This window comes from Ambystoma mexicanum, chromosome 2q (assembly GCF_040938575.1).
Source record: "Ambystoma mexicanum isolate Mex_15411 chromosome 2q, UKY_AmexF1_1, whole genome shotgun sequence".
Taxonomy (NCBI): Eukaryota; Metazoa; Chordata; class Amphibia; order Caudata; family Ambystomatidae; genus Ambystoma; species Ambystoma mexicanum.
In genome coordinates, this window is record NC_090924.1 from 1,301,003,302 (window position 1) to 1,301,023,222 (window position 19,921).

Here is a 19,921-nt window from a genome sequence, read left to right on the forward strand (position 1 = left end):
TTCTCTTGCTTCCATCTTCTCACTTTTTGCACCTCCCATCTTCTCTCTCTCTCTCTCGTGCACTGCCTCACTCTGTCTCTCTGCTTAAAAAAACTGTTTTTACCCTTGAAATTCCTACTTAAAACAAAGAAGCTTGCTATAGATGCAACAACACTTTCGTAAACACTGGAAAAACAGTGTTGTGTACAATTGTGTCGAAAAATAATTAGACACTGATAAACAGTGATTGTTAAGTTAAACACTAAACACAACTCATATTCCCTCGAAATAAGCAGTAGAAGCATAGAACACCTTCATATTATACGCCTAGCGCCCCGTGAGCCACCTCGGCCTGTATAATCGCGCCCCCATGCGCCTCCTCGAGCTCTGTGTTCATTTCTCGCACCTCTCCCCAACTAGCCTCCCCCACATGTATGCTGCTTATTTTCCTCTCTCCATCCTGAGCCATAGAACTAGGACCACCCAGCAGCCATTCATAGCGGGAATTAGCGTGTTTTGCCCGGCGCCATTGAGACTTAGAAACAGGACTGTTGCAGCGCGCACCTGGACGCCTGATTCACTGGCATGCCATCTACACAGAGTCTGGGGGCATAGGTTAAGGGTACATGAGAGTGATCTTTCAGCCACAGGAACAGGACCATTGCGAATGCATCCAACCATGGTTCTGTTCTTTAAATTCATGGCATTAACTATTTGTTGTCTCAGCCAAGCAGCGTCTCACGAAACACACCTTGCGCCCGGAGAGTTTCGACCGTCTCTTTAAGCGTCTCTGGAGAGTCATCAATGCCATCAGTGAAAACCAAGAGAACCTAGAGAAACAAACACACATGTAAAATATATACACTACACAAATTCTGCAAATAATAAGTGACACTTTATGCTGGAGCAAGAAAAGTAGCAGTCAAGTTGGCAATTGAGGGAGACAGAGTAGCAGATGAGAAGGACAATTTAAACATTGAAATTTCAAGAAGTGTGAAGAAAGCTCGGGCCCAGGGGAACTGGGATTGCGCAAAAACCCTTTAATAATTGGGATATAAAATGTGTATGTTTATGTTTATTCTTCTGAAATCAAATTAAATCGTTTCTTGCCATTGACACTTCAGGTGGTCTTACATGTCTAGGGAGGATAGTTCAGGGGCAACGTGCTCGCCTTGGAAGCAAGACAACACGGAGGAACACAGCGCTTAGAAACCACTGGGTATTAAGCACGTTATAAATAACCTATCATATTATACATAAGGAGAGGATTGGTTCATACATAAGCTGCAAGACACTATGAAAATGGTTGAAGGCACCTCACCTAAGGTAAAATAGTGTTTGCCACTTGCACCAGCAGTTTATACTGGTGTTGGGTTGGTGGCGCAGATGGTTGATCAAGGAAGGTAAAGATTCGGGGTTGGGGTGGCGGGTGTCGCCATCGTGTCATTATGACATGTGGTTTTACTGGGCTGCTCAGAGTTGGAGGAGGATGGGCTTGGCTTGGATCACTAGAGGGATATCGTTCTGCATCACGAGAGCCATCCAAGAGAAGAAACGGTTGCCCCTTGTTTTTGTGTGGTCTTGCATAATGCCAATTAGAGTTTGTTCATGCCTTTTGTGGGTACTTAGGCACAGGACCCTCAAGGCATTTGCCAGGTCAAGCAGAGTGTTCTGGAGGATGCCCTAGCACTCACAGGGAGCCAACAGAGGATCAATAGGGAGGAAGCTACAAGCTTGGATTTATTCAGCCTGTAGTCCAGTCCCATAGCATGTTGCACATTCGGAAGTGTGTGGCGGTGCCGGGAGGCTTGCATAAGGTGAGCGGGAATAGTTTAGTCTAGAATGGACATGTGCTCCCACTAGCATGGATTTTAGGGGCGTGTGATGAAGGTTTTGTGTTAGAGAGTTATTTAGAAATGCTCATTTAATAGGTATACTTGAGGTCAAAATCCCAGAAGACTCCAATTTTCCTGATCTTGTTTGTTTGTTTGTTTATTTTATTTATATGGCGCTCCAAACCCAGAGGTAGAAAGCCGCTTAAGAATTTGGTTACAGCGTTGAGAAGTATCTTTGTGTTGCATACTTCGTACAAGTTTATAATATATTCATATATATACTTGCTTATGATAGGGACTATTTTTCCCAAAGAATGTAGAGGAGATGGGCAGAGAGTGGCAATGTCCTTCAGCAGGTGTTTGGGCTCAAGACCATAGGGGCTCATTACGAGTTATGCAGTATTCCGGTGGTAAATCAACCAGAATGCCGCCCAACAGAATTACCGTTACCGCCACTTGGTCCGGTGAAATTTCCCTCAGATTACGGCGGTGGTGAATTTAATCCCTATTTTACAAGAGTCAAGTGGACTCTATGGGGGATTTTTTAAGCAATTACCGCAGCAGTAATTCCACCAATTCTGCTGGTTTTCGGCAGAAAGTGGGAGGATTTACTGCCAGAATAATCCCCCACTCCAGGGCCATACTTACATCATGGCAGTGCAGGAAAAGTGGCAGTAATTCCGTTACTACCACTTTTGTCCCGCACTGCAATACTCGTAATGAGGCTTTTTGCTCCACTGAGCTTCTTCGGGCTGTTCATTCATGAGCAAGTCTGTGATTTGCTCATCCAGGAAGTCCATAAGGGAAATATGTATATGTTGAAGAGGAGGAGTGGCAGGGTAAGCCCTGGGGGATGGAACATACTAAGCTGCTGGATGAGGTATGCAATCCACCAAGTCCTATACTGCTGGGTGTACAAGGAAAAGGATTGAAAACACCAGAGGAAGGTGCCTGGCACCGGGTCACTGTCTGGTGTTGTTGGAGGAGGATGTTTGGTGCCAAAAGCCACAGGCAGGACTGGGGGTCTTGATAGAGAACATTGTCTGCTATGTTGAGCAGGTTGTCCTCGATAGACACTAAAGGCATTTATTAATTTTCCTGTGGGACACTCTGTAACCCTATACATGTGTGGTGAATACTCTTGTGAGGAGTTTTGTGTGCCATGGCAGACCTGACATAGGTGTGTAGTTATTCGTACTATCAAGGTCAAGATGGGCGTTTCCGTAGGGTGATGTTCTTGAGAAACTTTGACATCTCCCCATCCTCGAACGACCAGTTGATGAGGCTGGCGATCGAAGGTGTGAGGATGGTAGTATGGGCTGTCACAATAGGCGTTGTTCAGGTGTCACTTGCTTCTTTACCAAGATGTCGTCTTTTATGAGTGGGGGAGATGTGGTTTACTAAATCAGGGGGAGGAACATATCCTGATAATGACTGGCGACTGGCACCTTATGGTTGAGGATGGGCGAGAGTGGGCAGGGATGAGGCAATTTTCTTGTTACTAGTTTTAGACTGTTCTCCAGGTTTTGTATACTTTTTGTGGAAAGTGGAGCAATTGTTGCAGAGCTCTTGAGAGATGATGTCCATTGGGGGTTAAGAAATCTCTGGACACATTTAGACATTTCTCTTGGTCTGGTGTTGGCTTCTGTGATTTTATAGGAAAAGCAGCTTTGCTTGGCAGTGAAGATGGCCTCTTGATAGTTTACGCAAGTCTAATATTGGTGCCATGTCTTTTTTAATTTATTTATTTAGTGTGGTATAGCCTAAATGAATAGGCCTTAACGCAGTTTGTCACATAAAATCAATTCAGTTGTTACCAAATTAAAATAGAAATCAGCAGATACATTTAAATCAACGGATAACATTCTATCCATTTACAATTTCAATGTTTGTATAAAAGAAAACAAGGCAACCCGTAATGATATTGAACAATTCCCCGAATGTAGGCGCTCCCAAAGAGATTCCCAGGGATTTAATCAGACTGCCAGGTTTCTAATAATAATAATAATAATAATAATAATAATAATAATAATAATAATAATTTAGCGTTTATATAGCGCTACGTGTTTATGGTGTTTCCATCGAATGCATTCCATCGAACATGGAATGCATCGAAACGTATTCAATGAAAAATGTTCCATCGAAATTACCATATTTACAATGCAAAGTGTTTATGCATCAAACACTTCACATTGTTTGCATGGAAATTCGATGAAGCACACCTAACGTTAACACGTTGCATGGAGCTGTCCAGTGCTGAAATCTTTAAAGTATTTCAGCACTGGTCAGCTCCATGTAACCTTTAAGTGTTTATTGTTTCCCCCCCAACTACCCCAACCCCCAAGGACACCCCCCTAACCCTAACCATAACTTTAACCCTAATCCTAACCCTAACTGTAACCCTAACCCTGACCCTAAAATTCAACTAAATGTATTCAATGAAAATGCTTTTCGATGGAAATGCATTTCAATGGATAACTTTAGTTGGATTTTAGTTCGAGGAAACTAATTTCGATGGATAGACTAGATACCAGACTGCCATGTCTTTACCTTTCATTCATTTGGCCTCCAGTTTGCAGCACAGTTTCTTCAGGAATTTCAGAGAGTCGTTATCCAAACTTTTGTTCAGTGCTTTGATTTTGCTTCTTTTAAGGAGAGCACAGTTTTCTATGGGGTGGCCGACTATGCATGTGAGTTCCACAAGCAGGGTTGTAATATGTGCCCACAGGTTCAGGGAATGGGGGATATCGAGCAGCACATTTTTCGCAGTTGTCAGGAAGGAGTTTTGTGTTTCATTTGAACTGGGCTGGAGTGGCCCGAGTCCTGTTGGCAGTGGTGCGAGGGGCAGGGTGGAGGAGAATGGAATCAGGGCATCGACAGACTAAGTTACTGGGGTGGGGAAGCCTTGTACTTGGGCAAATATTGAGCGGCCATGACCAAGCAGTTTCCTTCTATGTGGGATGTGGTTATAGAGGTTACGTCCGAACACCGAACAGGAAAGAGCTGTCACTCAGCCAGAACTTAAAATCTCCTGATATCCCAAGTGTTTCATTGTGAGTAGTTTGAAGGGGTATCCGGTCATTGCATCGAATACAAAGCATCGACAGATCATACCATTGAAAAAAATGCATAAAAAAAAAACATCAAATGCATTCTTTTCAATGGTAAAGGGTTTAGTTTAGTAAAAAAGTGTTTTCATGGACTAAAAAGGGGTTTTAGGGGGAACCCCCATAACAAACAATGCATTCAATGGTTTTTTTAGATGCATTTTTGTCAATGGTGTGGTTGTAGATGGTTTGGCTGTCAATGCAATCACTAGGAACCCTTTGAAGGCTTTTGATTTGTGTGTGGTTTTGTGGCATGGGATCATCGTGGACGTGAGGGTGAATTTGATCTGTATGAAGGCACCTATATATCTTCCACTCGCAGGGTGCACCAGCCCAGGCTCATACTTGAATGTACACAAGCCAAGGGCAACTGCACCACCTGTCTGGACCTATCCAAATGCATACCAGATGCAGCCTTCGTCCACCAATTTCTCTTGTAAATTCCCGCCCTATACCATTCTAGCTCAACACCCATGCAACGCCTACTTCTTTCTGCACTCTCAGCCTACACCAGGAGCAGGACTATCCCGATCCTTCAGACCCCGGCATATTGTCTCCTTCTTTACCCAATAACGTAAACTTGCAAATCTTCTCTATCTACCAATTTCATTCGCTCTACCCGCTACTATTTCCCTAGTCTATAAAATGCCAATTCTCCTTGTAATAAAACTTCCTCCACTACTCATCTCTTCTTTCTTCTCAATTTGCAATTCCTTTGCTGAAGCAAACCCTGGATCTCACCTTTGAGAGCCAGAATCCCCAGCTCTACCCACTCCCAAAACTGCCCCATCTCATGCACCTTGTCCTGCTGATCTTCCTAGTGGGACAGGAATCGGGCAGTTATCTTTTTGGGTTCCCAGCCATGGTTTTCCTTCCTTCCTTCCTTCCTTCCTTCCTTCCTTCCTTCCTTCCTTCCTTCCTTCCTTCCTTCCTTCCTTCCTTCCTTCCTTCCTTCCTTCCTTCCTTCCTTCCTTCCTTCCTTCCTTCCTTCCTTCCTTCCTTCCTTCCTTCCTTCCTTCCTTCCTTCCTTCCTTCCTTCCTTCCTTCCTTCCTTCCTTCCTTCCTTCCTCCCTCCCTCCCTCCCTCCTTCCTTCCTTCCTCCCTCCCTCCCTCCCTTTCTTTCTTTCTTTCTTTCTTTCTTTCTTTCTTTCTTTCTTTCTTTCTTTCTTTCTTTCTTTCTTTCTTTCTTTCTCTTTTTTCTTTCTTTCTTTCTTTCTTTCTTTCTTTCTTTCTTTCTTTCTTTCTTTCTTTCTTTCTTTCTTTCTTTCTTTCTTTCTTTCTTTCTTTCTTTCTTTCTTTCTTTCTTTCTTTCTTTCTTTCTTTCTTTCTTTCTTTCTTTCTTTCTTTCTTTCTTTCTTTCTTTCTTTCTTTCCCTTGAAACGCCTTGAAACACTTGTGTATAGGCGCGTTATAAATGCCATATCATATCATATCATATCATTATCTACCCTTCTCTCAGTCCTCTCTGCCTCCACTCCTTAAATCCTCCATTTACTCTTCAATATTCACCCAATCTTTTCAGTGTACCAAGACCTTGCCAGTCTTGCTCCATGTCTTCCAGCAAACTATCACTCCATTTCTCTTCTTCCTTTCCTCTCCAAGTTCCTATGCAGTCTTCCTCCTTACAACTCTCCCGATACCTAAAGTATTTCTCTTTTTCCTACTCTCCAATCTGACATTGCTCCCGCAGACTCCAATACACTGCTCGCCTTTCATATCACCAATATCTTCACTTCTGTTCACAGTGCTAAACGCTCCTCTCTTTTTATGCTTCTTCTGTGCCTGTCCTCTCTTTTTGCTGCAGTGGGCGCCTCCAATAGATCTTCATGTTTCTCTCTTCTTATCTTTGGTTCTGCTCTCTCTTGGTTTGTCTCTCACTTTTCAAATCCCACCTACTTTCCTGTACTGTCTGTTCGCCCCCTTGCACTGTGCTGTGGGTCTGTTCTTGGTCCACTCTTGTTCTCGCTCTACATTATTCCCTTCATTTCCTTTATTCTTCTCATTATCTGAGTGAACACAGCTACATTGACAGTGACATTCTCAAGTTACCATCCCTGCATGAACAACTTCCCATCTCAGTTTCTAACTGCATTTCGCCTATTACACTTTGGATGCATTCTAGCTCTCACCATTTAAATGCCCCAAATCTGAGTTGTTCTCATTTACTGCCTCTGCGCCCAGTACCTGTCCTGCACTAGTCTTCATCAATGCCCCCTTCACCTTTCCTCCAATCTCTGTGTGGGCCCTGAAAAAGTGTGTAATTCCTCTCTTTCCTTCTTTTCTCACCTTTCTTCCCTTGCTCGAACCTGCCATTTCCATCTCCAGGAAATACAGAAAGTCTGTTTGTTTCTGACTTTCCAGGCTGCCAAGACTCTTATTCTCACACTGGTGCTTTCTCGTTGTTCTTCTTCGGTTCCTCCCTCCACTCTACCCACCCCGCCACTGATCCATGCCCATTTGCCTGGCGTTCTTCTTTGTTTTCTTGACTTCCTGTCTCCAATTTATCCGCCAATTTAATAATTTGCCTTCATGGTCCCTGTTTGCTTGACTCCCTGCTTGCAAATGTCACCTGCCCTTGCTTCTCTACAGGGACCTTGTTTCCACTGTATGCTTTGTTCCGCTATCGCTTCCTTATTTATAAATGCATTCACGGTCTGGATCCTCCTTATCTCCCACTACTTATCAATCTTGACTCCTGCACTCATGCTCTCGCCTCTTCTTTCAGAGTCCTATGGAATCTGAATTTCTTGCTAAAGTGGAGGGAGTCATGGGTCATGTGGTCTGCCCTGTCCAATCAGGCCTCTGGCTCTAGTGTCCATCTGAGGAAAGATAGCCTTCAGACTCTGGCTAAGTGTGTCCCGATATGGGACCTTTGGAGCGAACTCCAAGGGGGTGCTTTGAGCATTCTCGGGAGGATAGCTCAGGGGCAACTTGCTTGCCTTGGAAGCAAGACGACACAGAGCACCACAGGTTCGATCCCCGGGTCTGCGCTTAGAAAACTCTGGGTATTAAGCGCGATATAAATAACCTATCATATCATATAATAGCATTTCATATTGGGAGGCACTGGAATAGCCAGTGCCCCAAGAACAGATGTTCCTTACTGAAGCGGGATAATTCAAGCCTTACATTTGAAAGCTGTTCCGAATGGGGGGGCATGTCTCATGGCTTGTAGTCTTTTTACTGTCAGGGTGAGTGTTGTGAAGTTTGAAATCAGCATCCAGGCCATTTACCTGCTCAGACGGTATAAGTCCTGAATCACTATTACATTCATATTTGTTAAATATAAGCATATGTGGTTATTCTTAATTTCCCAAAATGATCTTTGATTTTATGCAAATCAGCCAGGAGCTATTTGTCCCTCTCTCCTTGCTTATAGCTGATTTATTTACAAAATGAGCACGAGTAAGACCGTGCTAAGTGACCCAAACGAAATGCTTGCAGGCTCTGCATTATGACGGAGAAAGGACTCGAATTGAGAAAGGGCAGAGAAGTTACACAAAAGAGTGGTCCGCCCCTTGTTCACCGCCCTGACTGTTTCATGATTGTGATGCCTGATTATAGTGATGGCAGTGCCCAGGAGGAAGTGTAGCAGGTTTTTCCGAAAAGCCATAAAACTTCACAAAGGAAATCTGGCGAGTATGGACATTCCATATTTAAACACATTCTTCGGTGGAAGAGTTCTCCATTATTGTGGCTGTTTGAACTGGCCCAGGAAAACCTGCCAGCACAGAGGGCAGCAACCTTTGGATCTCCAGATGTTTTGAACTACAACTCCCATGATCCCTCACCATTGATTATGCTTTCTCAAGATGATCAGAGCCGTAGTCCAAAACATCTGGAGAGCCAAAGATTACAGACCTTGTGCTAGAGTAAAGCAGGCATATTGAACCATGAGTACCACTTTGCATCACTGCAGTTCTGGCCTCCCACCACTAGAGGCTGATAGCACCTGTTCAGTGTTCATGGTGAAAACAGTAAAATGTCAGTTACGCTCACCTTGGTTGCAGAGTTACCAGTGCTCATTTTCTTCCATATGGACATCAAAAATTCTTTATTCAGGTACGTGTCCTCTTTCGACTGCGCAGTCAAGAACTTGCGTATTATCTCCTCATCGTACTTTTCAAATGCTGAATCAAACACGTCACCCCCACCTGGCGACGGCACAATGTATTTGAACCGGATGGAGATAGGCGATCCGGCTGAGCAGCTGATGTTGCCCAGGTTGGACATGCGCAGCAGCACTTCGGGGATGCGCAGCTGCAGCTTCTGCTGCACGCGCAGTGCCAGTGAAGGCGTGGCACGCCACGAAAAGTCGATTCCAACGGTGACTTCAATGCTACACTCTGCATAAGTGAAAGAAAAGCGGGTGTGAGTGAGGCACTGGGTGATCAATCATCAGCAAGGGTCCATTTCACCTGAAGTGGCACAGTGCACCACCACAACATGGTGAAACAGCAAGATTGGTACAGGTGCTTTGCCAACAAGACTGCTTTTCAGAGACACAAACTCCAGTGGGACCCATGCTTCTTTACAATCTGTCTTTAGCATCAGTAATTTATTTATATAAAAGTTCATTCAGTCTAAAAGTTTCAATGCTACAGTGAATGGTCTACGCACTGATACAAAATAGTCCTGAGCCACTTTTTTGTGTATTTGCGCCTGCACACTACTTGGTCAAATTCCTATAAATCACACTTCACTTTTGTCTTACTTCATTTATTTCTGTAAGGTTTCACATCTTAATTTAACCCAAATCAGACATGTATTCGAGGTATGTGGGGCTTTCTCGAGGCCCAGTTTATATTCTTGAATGCAGGAGCCTGTAACTTTTGCCTCTCCAGATGTTTTGGACTACAACTCCCATCAGCCCTTGCCTCCATAGTGAACGATCAGTTTTTAAAATCTGCTGAAATATTTGTCATTCTTCGGGGTAGCTGCACATTCCATGGCCACAGAGAGCACATCTGCTGAACTGACCCAAGATTTCAAAATCTGCAGAAAATGTTGAAAGCCTGCGCTCATAAGAAATCGGATGGGGGTGGTCCTCTAACACACCTGGGAATGCACAGGTCACAGACCCCTGCTTTAATGTCTGTAAACTGAGCCAAGTTCAAGAAGTTATGGCATGTTAATCAGGGCCAGCATGTCATCCTCTGATGCACAGAAGATGTAGAGCTGGTCTCTCTGTCTCCTGCATGCCCCACCTCGGTTGCTAAGGCCATCAGCTGACACCAGTAGATCCCAATGCAACCAGTATAAAGGAGCAACTGGCCCCTTGAGAACCACTCACAGACCGGACTAAGGCCTGAGGACTATGAAAGGCTCGCTAGACGGCCCCGGACATGAGTGTAATACATCAATGTATTTCTAGCTCACATTGCACGACTGAAGGTTTCTAGGTTCATGTTTTCTGTGTTAGGGAAGACTGCGTTATTCGGGGGGAGGGAAGGGGAGAAGGGGTTTGACATGTTGCTGTGTTCTCAAATGTATGCTGTGGAATGTCCCAGGAAAACTCATCCCCATTAATACTTTGCACAAGGTGTAGTGAAAACCCAACAAATAAAATAAAAACAATTAAAAAAGGAACAAGTGGAATCGAAGTGAATATCCAGTAAAGCCGTGCCGTGAATGTCAGAAAGTCCACATTCCAGCAGCTGGATCCAGTAGAAACCCTTGTCAGCTGGTCAACTGGAATCTGCACCAGGGTTACAGGTACTCGTGACCCGAGCCCGCTCAGTCTGTGGGAATGCAGCCTGCAACAGGCCCCTCCTGAGTCTTTACTCTAGACAGGGTTGTGATCCGTGAGTGTTGACTTCAGCAGGAGGCATGCACGCATTCGGCTCATGGAAAGACATTTTTAAAATCTAGTTGAAGGAAATGTGTTCCTCTCAGTAGGGGAAAATGTAAAACGTAAAACGAGACTAACATGAACATTGTGATGAACAGATCAAAGTATATTAAAGCTATATTCATGAAAAAGCTATTTTTATATAATGCTACATGATGCATGATACTTCACCTGCTTTTAAGTGCTGTTTTGAGGTGTGCTGTTACCCAATTTAATGTCACTCATTTCACCTTGGAATGATGAAAGGCGGAGTCAGCCCTGCTAGGTTTCTAACCTGTGAAGCCCGATCGCACACATATTCAAAGCGAGTGCTTCATTTGCTTGGATATCTTACGACCCTGGGACTGTCACAGAGTTTTTATTTATTTGTATATATTGTATATATCACTCATCGCGCAAGCCTCCCTAAAGAGCAACAGAGCGCTTTATAATGGGAAGGTGCCAGCACTGGGATTGGCATTTTATACAGAACCAGTGACTGAGTTACAGATGGTCTGGGCGTGGCAGGTGAAGGACTGCGTACAAATCTTCTCTTCACACGCTAGCTTAGACTACAACCTTTTGAAAGCTTTGATAGGTGCAAACCTCCAGAGGTATGGAGTTTAGCCACCTAGGATGTTGGTGTTCTATTTGAAACTGGTTTTTGGGTAAATATGCAGTGTCAAATATAATCCTGACGAGGAGGGGGAGCCAGTGCAGCTCATGCAGTGTGGGAGACATAGGGCCTCATTACGACCCAGGTGGGAACCATGGCGCCGCCGGTATTTTACCAACTCCACCATGGTGAATGGCGGAATTACCGCCCCATTCCAAGGTTGGCGGGGTGGTAATTCCCCATTCACCATTGGCCCTTCCCCATTCCCATTTTTGCCCCATAGGGCTCAATGGGAATGGGGAAGGCGGTAATTATGGTACCGCAAATTGCGGTACCGTAATTACCTCCAAGGTCCCTTTGCGGGTTCCTTCCTTAACGGCTGGTAAAACCAGCCGTTAAGGTCGGGACCCACAAAGGGACCTTGTAATTAGGCGGTAAGGGTTTAACGGCGCGGACACCTTTTACGGCGCTGTTAACCCCTTACCGCCTGGGTCGTAATGAGGCCCATACAGTAGAATTTGTGAGCAAATGTAAGGAGGTGGGCTGTGGCATGGTGGACTGCCTTGAGGGAGCCAGGTGGTGTGACTGGAAGCCCAATAAGGAGGGCATTTCACCAGTCAATGTCTGAGATCACGCAGGCTTGGACCACCATGCGGAAGTCGTGTGTGAGGATGTAGGATTTGATTTTGCTGAGGGCAACGGTCTTTAGTGATGCGATTTGCGTCTTTTTGGCTAATTACTTTTGGAATAAATGGAGTCTACTGTCAATAATGAAGCCCAGGGATTTGGTTGAGTTTGACCGCCGACGGGTGAATGGCTGCACATGTTGTGCAGCCAATGTTGCACAAGTTGCTGTTTGGGGATGCGGGGTTGATGAGAAATAAATCCATCTAGGTTTGGATGGTAGCCAGGCACTCATTGAGGTGAGTGATGGCCTGGGGGCCACTGACCTTAAGGTGAAGTTAAGTGTCATCAACATACTGATGGATGGCTATGTAGGTGTCCTAGAAGCGAGTTCCCAAGAGCTCCATGCATAGATTAAGGATGAGTTGGGAGATGATAGAACCTTGGGGGACTCCACAAGTGACTCGGGCGGCTGTGTCTAAATGTGTTCATCTGTACGGTATTAGCACTAAAGCAAGCTTTGCCCCAGTGCTAGTATGGAATGGTATTAGCACCACAGCAAGCTTTGCCCCAGTGCTAATATGGAATTGTATTAGCACTACAGTAAGTTTTGCCGCAGTGCTAATATGGAATGGTATTAGCACTACAGCAAGCTTTGCCCCAGTGCTAGTATGGAATGGTATTAGCACCACAGTGAGCTTTGCCCCAGTGCTAATATGGAATGGTATTAGCACTATAGCACGCATTGCCCCAGTGCTAGTATGGAATGGTATAAGCACTACAGCACGCATTGCCCCAGTGCTAGTATGGAATGGTATTAGCACTAAAGCAAGCTTTGCCCCATGGCTAATATGGAATGGTATTAGCACAACAGCAAGCATTGCCCCAGTGCTAGTATGGAAGGGTATTCACACTACAGCACGCATTGCCCCGGTGCTAGTATGGAATGGTATTAGCACTACAGCAAGCTTTGCCCCGGTGCTAGTATGGAATGGTATTAGCACTACAGCGAGCTTTGCCCCAGTGCTAGTATGGAAGGGTATTCACACTACAGCAAGCTTTGCCCCGGTGCTAGTATGGAAGGGTATTCACAGTACAGCACGCATTGCCCCGGTGCTAGTATGGAATGGTATTAGCACTACAGCAAGCTTTGCCCCGGTGCTAGTATGGAATGGTATTAGCACTACAGCAAGCTTTGCCCCAGTGCTAGTATGGAAGGGTATTAGCACCAGAGCAAGCTTTACCCCGGTACAAAAAAAAGAGGAGAGAGTACATTCAGTGTTTTGCATTTGATGTGTGAAAAAGAAATACATTAATGGTAAAAAGAGGAAAGGGCAACACATTGATGTCTGATAAATCTATTCCTAAGTGTGGAAGGAAAATGCAGGTTTTGGACACACTGGGAAGAGGTTACAGGTTTCATTCACTATTCCATTAGAGCAGTTACCTGCAGGCGGGTATTAATGACGTGCACATTCTCCTGTTTAGAAGTTCTGAGTGTAATAGGATGCAAGATTATCGTGGTAACAGGGGGGTATCACGCCTGCGGGGTGTAGTTCAGCAACTTGTACTTTATTGGAAGAAATTCTGCCCTTTCACGATTTTCTCAATTTTATTTGGCGTGATGCAGACAGGATTAAAATCTGCCAGGTCGTAAGTCTCACTGCATGGTGTAAATAATAAGGGAGGCTATGGTTTATTTGGTGTGAAAAATGGATGCAACTCTTCTTAGTCATTGCTAATTGAAATCTATGATCAACGTTTTATTGATGCGAAAATATGAGTTTATTTTATGCGAAATGCTGCCACCTGGTGGATATCTAAATCTCTTTTTTACTTAAAAATTTAATAATGATGGCTTATTTTCTTGTAGGCTTTACGGGTTCTGTTTCAGATTCAAGAGCATGTCTGTTAGGGTGAGCAGAACTCCCGGTTTTGCCGGATCTGTCCCGGAATTGGGTGCTCTGTTCCCCTTTCTCAATATTATTTTTCTATTGGAAAACCCAGTGGTCCGTGTTTTTGGTAGTTGGTCTTCATAGCTGGCAGGCAGGAATGAACAATCTCGCATAAAAGAAATGCTGCATTTTAGGAGTTAACATAGTAGTCGATTGTGATACATGAATTATAATATGTGTTTATTCCAACAGTAACATTAAACCTCCTTCTCCTCCAACTGCTATTGAAGTGCCCCCAATGTCTGTTTAGTTTAATTCCCTGGGGTGAGTATGCCTGTTGTCCACTGAAAGCTCTAAGCTGGGGGGAAATCTGCTGAAATTTCACGCTATTACCGCCGACGGGAAATCCGCCGGCGGTAAGAACGTGAAAATTCCCCATTGAGCCCAATGGGGAATGGGGAATTCCCAAATGGGCTCAGTGGGGAGTGGGTAATACCCATTCTGCCAAACCCGTGATCCTGCCCTATTAGCGCCGGGGGGGGTTTGGCGGTAGGGCTATTAACACCGGCAGTAATAGCGCCGGCGTTACCGCCCAACTCGTGATGAGGCCCATAAAGTGCTCACATTGACACACAAGTGCATCATGAACCTAGCCCCGGAGTACCTTAAGGCCCGTTTTCAATCTTACACCCCACCCGTTCTTTGAGATCCTAACATCTCATCAAACTGGTTCAACCTAGATTCAAACTGGTGAAGGCTGGTGGGCGCAGCTTCAATGTCTAAGGCGCTAGTGCCTGGAATCTGTTGCCTCTCAGCCTGAGAACTTCGGAGACGCCAGCTAAGTTCAACTGTCAACTAAAAACATTCCTCTTTGACCAGCCGCTTAGCTAGGACTCCTTTCCTGTTTAAGGAGCTCCTCCCACTCTGACCTCTGAGTTTCCGCTTTGGCTTCTCTTTCTCACACTGTTCAAATAATCTTTGTTAGTGACATCTTGATTTGTTGATTATGTGTGCGCGCCCTGAGGCCTATGGGCATGTGACGCGGTGTTATAAGAATTCTTGATAAATAAATAATAAATAAATACCAATAATGTTATGGATCGCTAATTTCAGCAGCAGCCTGTATTGAATGCACTGCTATTGCAGCAGCAGCCTGTATTGAATGCACTGCTATTTCAGCAGCAGCCTGTATTGAATGCACTGCTGTTGCAGCAGCAGCTGCCCTTATCGAATGCACTGCTATTTCAGCAGGATCCTTCAAAGTTTCCAATAAAGGCTGCTGCTGAAATAGCAGTCCATTCAATAAAGGCTGCTGCTGAGATAGCAGTCCATTCAATAAAGGCTGCTGCTGAGATAGCAGTGCATTCAATAAAGGCTGCTGCTGAAACAGCAGTGCATCATATAAAGGCTGCTGCTGAAATAGCAGTGCATTCAATAAAGGCTGCTGCTGAAACAGCAGTGCATAAAATAAAGGCTGCTGCTGAAATAGCAGTGCATTCAATAAAGGCTGCTGCTGAGATAGCAGTCCATTCAATAAAGGCTGCTGCTGAGATAGCAGTGCATTCAATAAAGGCTGCTGCTGAAACAGCAGTGCATCATATAAAGGCTGCTGCTGAAATAGCAGTGCATTCAATAAAGGCTGCTGCTGAAACAGCAGTGCATCAAATAAAGGCTGCTGCTGAAATAGCAGTCCATTCAATAAAGGCTGCTGCTGAAATAGCAATGCATGCAATAAAGACTGCTGCTGAAATAGCAATGCATGCAATAAAGACTGCTGCTGAAATAGTAGTCCATCCAATAAAGACTGCTGATGAGATAGCAATGTGTCCAATAAAGGCTGCTGCTGAAAAAGAGTCAGTAGCAGCATCATACATGAGCTGAGGCTGCTGCTCCATCGCCTGCATAGTTATTCTGTTATTTCATAGCAGCATAGAGTGCTCGAAAATCCCAGAGGAGAGACTGTGCATTGTAAGCTTCATACATCCCTCTTAAAGAGATAGATTTGAAGCAGTGCAAATCCTTTCTATAGCACCAACTTCCTTGCAATTGACAGCATCTCTCTGTGTGAAGTCAACATGTACAGATTTCATCAGGACTTTGGTCTGGTCTATTTTAGCGAGGAATGTAGGCCGAATACAATGTTCTTACTCCTTCCACTCTCTGTCTCAGATCTGCTGCACCACCTTGAACACAGGGACCTGACCAATCACAAAGACTCAGTCAACGTGCCGGCAATGGACTCTCTGGACCCTCAATGAGAAGGGGAAATCCAGGTCCCTCTAAGCTAATGGTCTTCAAACTGAGTAGCCGTTCCCCCGAGGAGGGCCTGAAAGATGGCCGGGGCCAACACTCTTCATAAATGGAGTTCCGTGACTGCTGTTACTGGAAACTATAAGCAGATCTGGCATATCTTAGGCTCGGGTTCCTCAATGCTCTGCTGTTGGCCCACTGCCCTTCACCCTTTATGGCACTGTTCTAGAGACCGTATCTCCTTCTTTGGTTTCTTCTACCGCCTGTTCACAGAGAACACGCAGGTCTTCTTCCAATCCCTCACCCCTAGACTATCATCTTATATCTGCCACTCTGTCCCCTGCCACTGGCTGGTACATTGGTGTGCCATGCCCTGCTCCTCCAAGACTGACCTAATTTAACTCTGTGCCCCCTAACACCGCACTCCTTCTCCTTTCCCCTCTATCATTTGCACGGCACCTTCTGACAGCATCCCCCGATGCTTTTAACATTGGAGTTCTTTTTAACAGTGAATTTCAGCTCGCTCAATTCATTACTCACTGCAGCACAGCTCCAACGCTGCACTCATTGAATATAAGGAAGATCCCAGACCCCCTCACTTGCTGCACCACTAAAACTGACACCCCCACTTGACTTCTCTTCTAGACTATCCTATGCTCTACTTTCTGTTTCTTTGCCCTCTAAATGAAATTCTTAACATCACACTCTCTGCAACCGCCCTTGTTCTTCCCCATCTCTGCTCACCACCTGTGTGCCAGAAGGCTTTCTGTGACTCATCAGCCACTCTTCAAATTGTGCGTATTAATCATCAAATCTATCCATGGACTTGCCCCAAATTCTGAACCCCTCTATTTCTCGTTATTTCCCACCTTGCATCCTTCGCTCCAGTACTCTTCTTCTTTTTTTTTAAACTTTGGTTTTATTGGCATTTTAAAGAATATAACAAGCAGGCTACATATGTGATCACCAGTTGTACACGATGCACTTGCCCAACAAACTCCCCCCCCACATACCCTACCGCCCCCCCCTTCAAACCCCCCTCCCCCCACCCCTCGTTTTACCAACTCGAACCATGACATAGGGAGATTTGGACTTTTCTTTTGCGTCCATTACTTTGGTAGTGAGTGTGAGCGTCGGCGCTCTTTGGTGGCTGACGGTCGACCGAATGTCCCCGGGCCGTGGGCGCCCATTCCGTCCCTAGGGTCCCTGGTACTTTTTGGTACAATCTTTCGGCCTAGACCCCCTGAGCCCCGCTCAGCCCCCCATCAGGCATCAGTGCACATCCCATCCCCAGGCCTCCCTTACCCCCTGCCAATTTTCAAGGAATGACCCAGAATCATTGTTCACCATGGCCGTTAGTTTGTCCATTAAAAACAAGTTTTTCAATTTCTTTAGCCAGTCAGCCTTGGACGGGGTCTCCGGGCTCTTCCATTTCTGTGCCAATGCCACTCTCCCCGCCCGTAGCATCGTTTCCCACATTCTGGGGTACCTGTAGAGGTCCGAGGTCTCTGGCGGGAGGCCCAACAACACCGTCAGGGGGTCCTGGGGAAGCAGTTGCTCTGTGACCTCAGCCATCCAGCCCCTCACCTCTGCCCAGTACGCCTGCACCTTCGGGCAGTGCCACCACATGTGGCCTCGTGAGCCCCTCTGGCCGCAGCCCCTCGGGCAATCGGGGGACACCGCCGTAAACATTTTAGACAATTTCACAGGGTCCCTGTGCCATCCCTGCAAAATCTTAAAGTTATGTTCCATATCTGCCGTAAACAAATTACTGTGGAAAGCAATTTTGAAGATCCTCGCCCAGGCGTCTTCCGAAATCACCTCCCCTGCGAGATCGTTCCAATATGAGCGGAAGCCCCTCCGTTCTACCAAATTCACAGTGTTGAGGATTCTATACATTCCGGAGACGGCTCCCTTTCTAGAGGTCGCCATATCAAGGAACTTCTCAAAGGGGGTCAGCTGCCTCTTCAAGTTCTCTCCCCATGCTTGGTCGCCGAGTATTCCCTTCAGGCGTAGATACTCAAACACGGAAAGAGACCCCCGCCCAATGGCGTCCCTTAGGTCCTCATACGGCAGGAATTCCCCCTCCCGGAGCAGCTGTCCCACTCATTCTAGACCCGAATCAGACCACGCCTGTGCCTCGGAAAAACCCCTGTTACCTAATCTGAACGGGTGTCCCCAGAGAGAGGACATTGGGGATGGCCACGTCGTTAGGTGCGCCGTCTGGGGGCCCTCCCTCCAGACTGCCCAAAGAACGCCCAAGGTGGGATGGGATTTCAATCTGTTCGGGATGAACCTGTGTGCTGCCCAGAGAAGATCGCGTACCTTGAGGGGGTGAGCGTCCATGTCCTCCAGGTAAGACCAGTAGGTGCCCATCCCCTCCCTCATGTGCTCCAGGAGGACTCGCAACTGGGCGGCCCGGAAATAGAGCTGGAAGTCAGGCAAGCCGAACCCCCCCTCCTCCCTCGGCAAGGTCAAAACCGCCCTCGCAGTCCTCGGGGTCCTGCCCTGCCAGATAAACTCTCGGACCGCATTCTGTAGTGTCCTCATGAGGTGGTCGGGAATGTTGGACGGGAGAGAGGTAAAGAGATACAGCAGGCGCGGCAGCACGTTCATCTTCACTGCCGTCATGCGGCCGTACCAAGACAAGATCATAGAGCCCCACCTCTGGTAATGCTAGCCAGGGCCGGGTCATAGTTGACGGGGGACAGTTGGGACAAGTCCCTGGTGAGGAGGACTCCCAGGTAGCGTATGGAAACCTTGCCCACTGTGATCCAATGAAATGTGCCCACGGGGTCCAGAGCCGGGTCATTTACCCGCATGGGGAGAAGGACCGATTTGGAAGCGTTAATCTTTAGCCCCGAGAAGTGCCCGAATGCGTTCACCAGGGACAGGAGGGGGGGGAGGGAGGCGCCGGGGTCCACCAGGTATGCCAGGATGTCATCGGCGAATAGGGAGAGCTTAAATTCCACCTCGCCCCTCATTATCCCTCTGATCTCCGGGTGCGACCTCACCGCTATGGCCAAGGGTTCCATCGTAAGGATATACAACAGGGGGGACAGTGGACACCCCTGTCTCGTGCCCCGTGAGAGGGGGAAGGGGTCCGACAGCCTGCCATTCACTTGTACCCTGGCCTTCAGAGCTCTATAAAGAGCCGTCACCCAACCCCTGATGTGTGCACCGAAACCCATTCTCTGGAGGAGTAGCTCCATATATCTCCATTCGACCCGGTCGAACGCTTTCTCCGAGTCCAGAGAGAGGAGGCTCGCGTCAAGCTCGGAGTTCTGGGCGTGGTGGATTAAGTTTATAGTTTTACGGATGTTGTCCAAGCCCTGCCTACCCCTTACAAACCCCACCTGGTCCCCATGGATCAGTGCCGGCAGAATCTTCTCCATCCGTTTCCCAATGATTTTGGCAAGGACCTTGACATCAATGTTTAGTAGGGATATAGGGCGGTATGAGGAACATTCAGTGGGGTCCTTACCTTCCTTGGGAAGGACGACAATTATGGCCTCCATCATGGAGTCCGGGAGGGTCCCCCCCTCTAATACCGCATTGAAAACCTTAGCTAAGTGTGGGGCCAGAGTAGAGAGGTACCGTTTGTAGAAGGACACTGTGAAGCCATCCTCCCCGGGGGAGGTCCCCGCCTTCATCCCGCTAATTGTGTTACCCACCTCCTCCTCGGTCACCGGCCCCTCCAGTCCCTCGGCCATCTCCCCGGACAGGGCCGGTATCCGGACCGAGTTGAGAAACCCCTCTATCTCCTCGTCCCGCCCATCACATTC

At 46.5% G+C, this 19,921-nt stretch overlaps 1 protein-coding gene across 6 annotated transcripts in view; it reads right to left on the reverse strand.

Moving 5' to 3' along the window:
- The window catches only part of LOC138570116 (collagen alpha-4(VI) chain-like), a 559,183-nt gene that overhangs the window by 209,599 nt on the left and 329,663 nt on the right, over positions 1–19,921 (reverse strand). For all 6 annotated transcript variants that reach the window (XM_069648741.1, XM_069648737.1, XM_069648740.1 and 3 more), the window contains 2 exons: positions 8,921–9,267; positions 731–809 (listed from right to left, as the gene is read on the reverse strand). In XM_069648741.1, the coding sequence (XP_069504842.1) occupies positions 731–809; positions 8,921–9,267 (426 nt within the window). The remainder of the gene's footprint in view (positions 1–730; positions 810–8,920; positions 9,268–19,921) is intronic.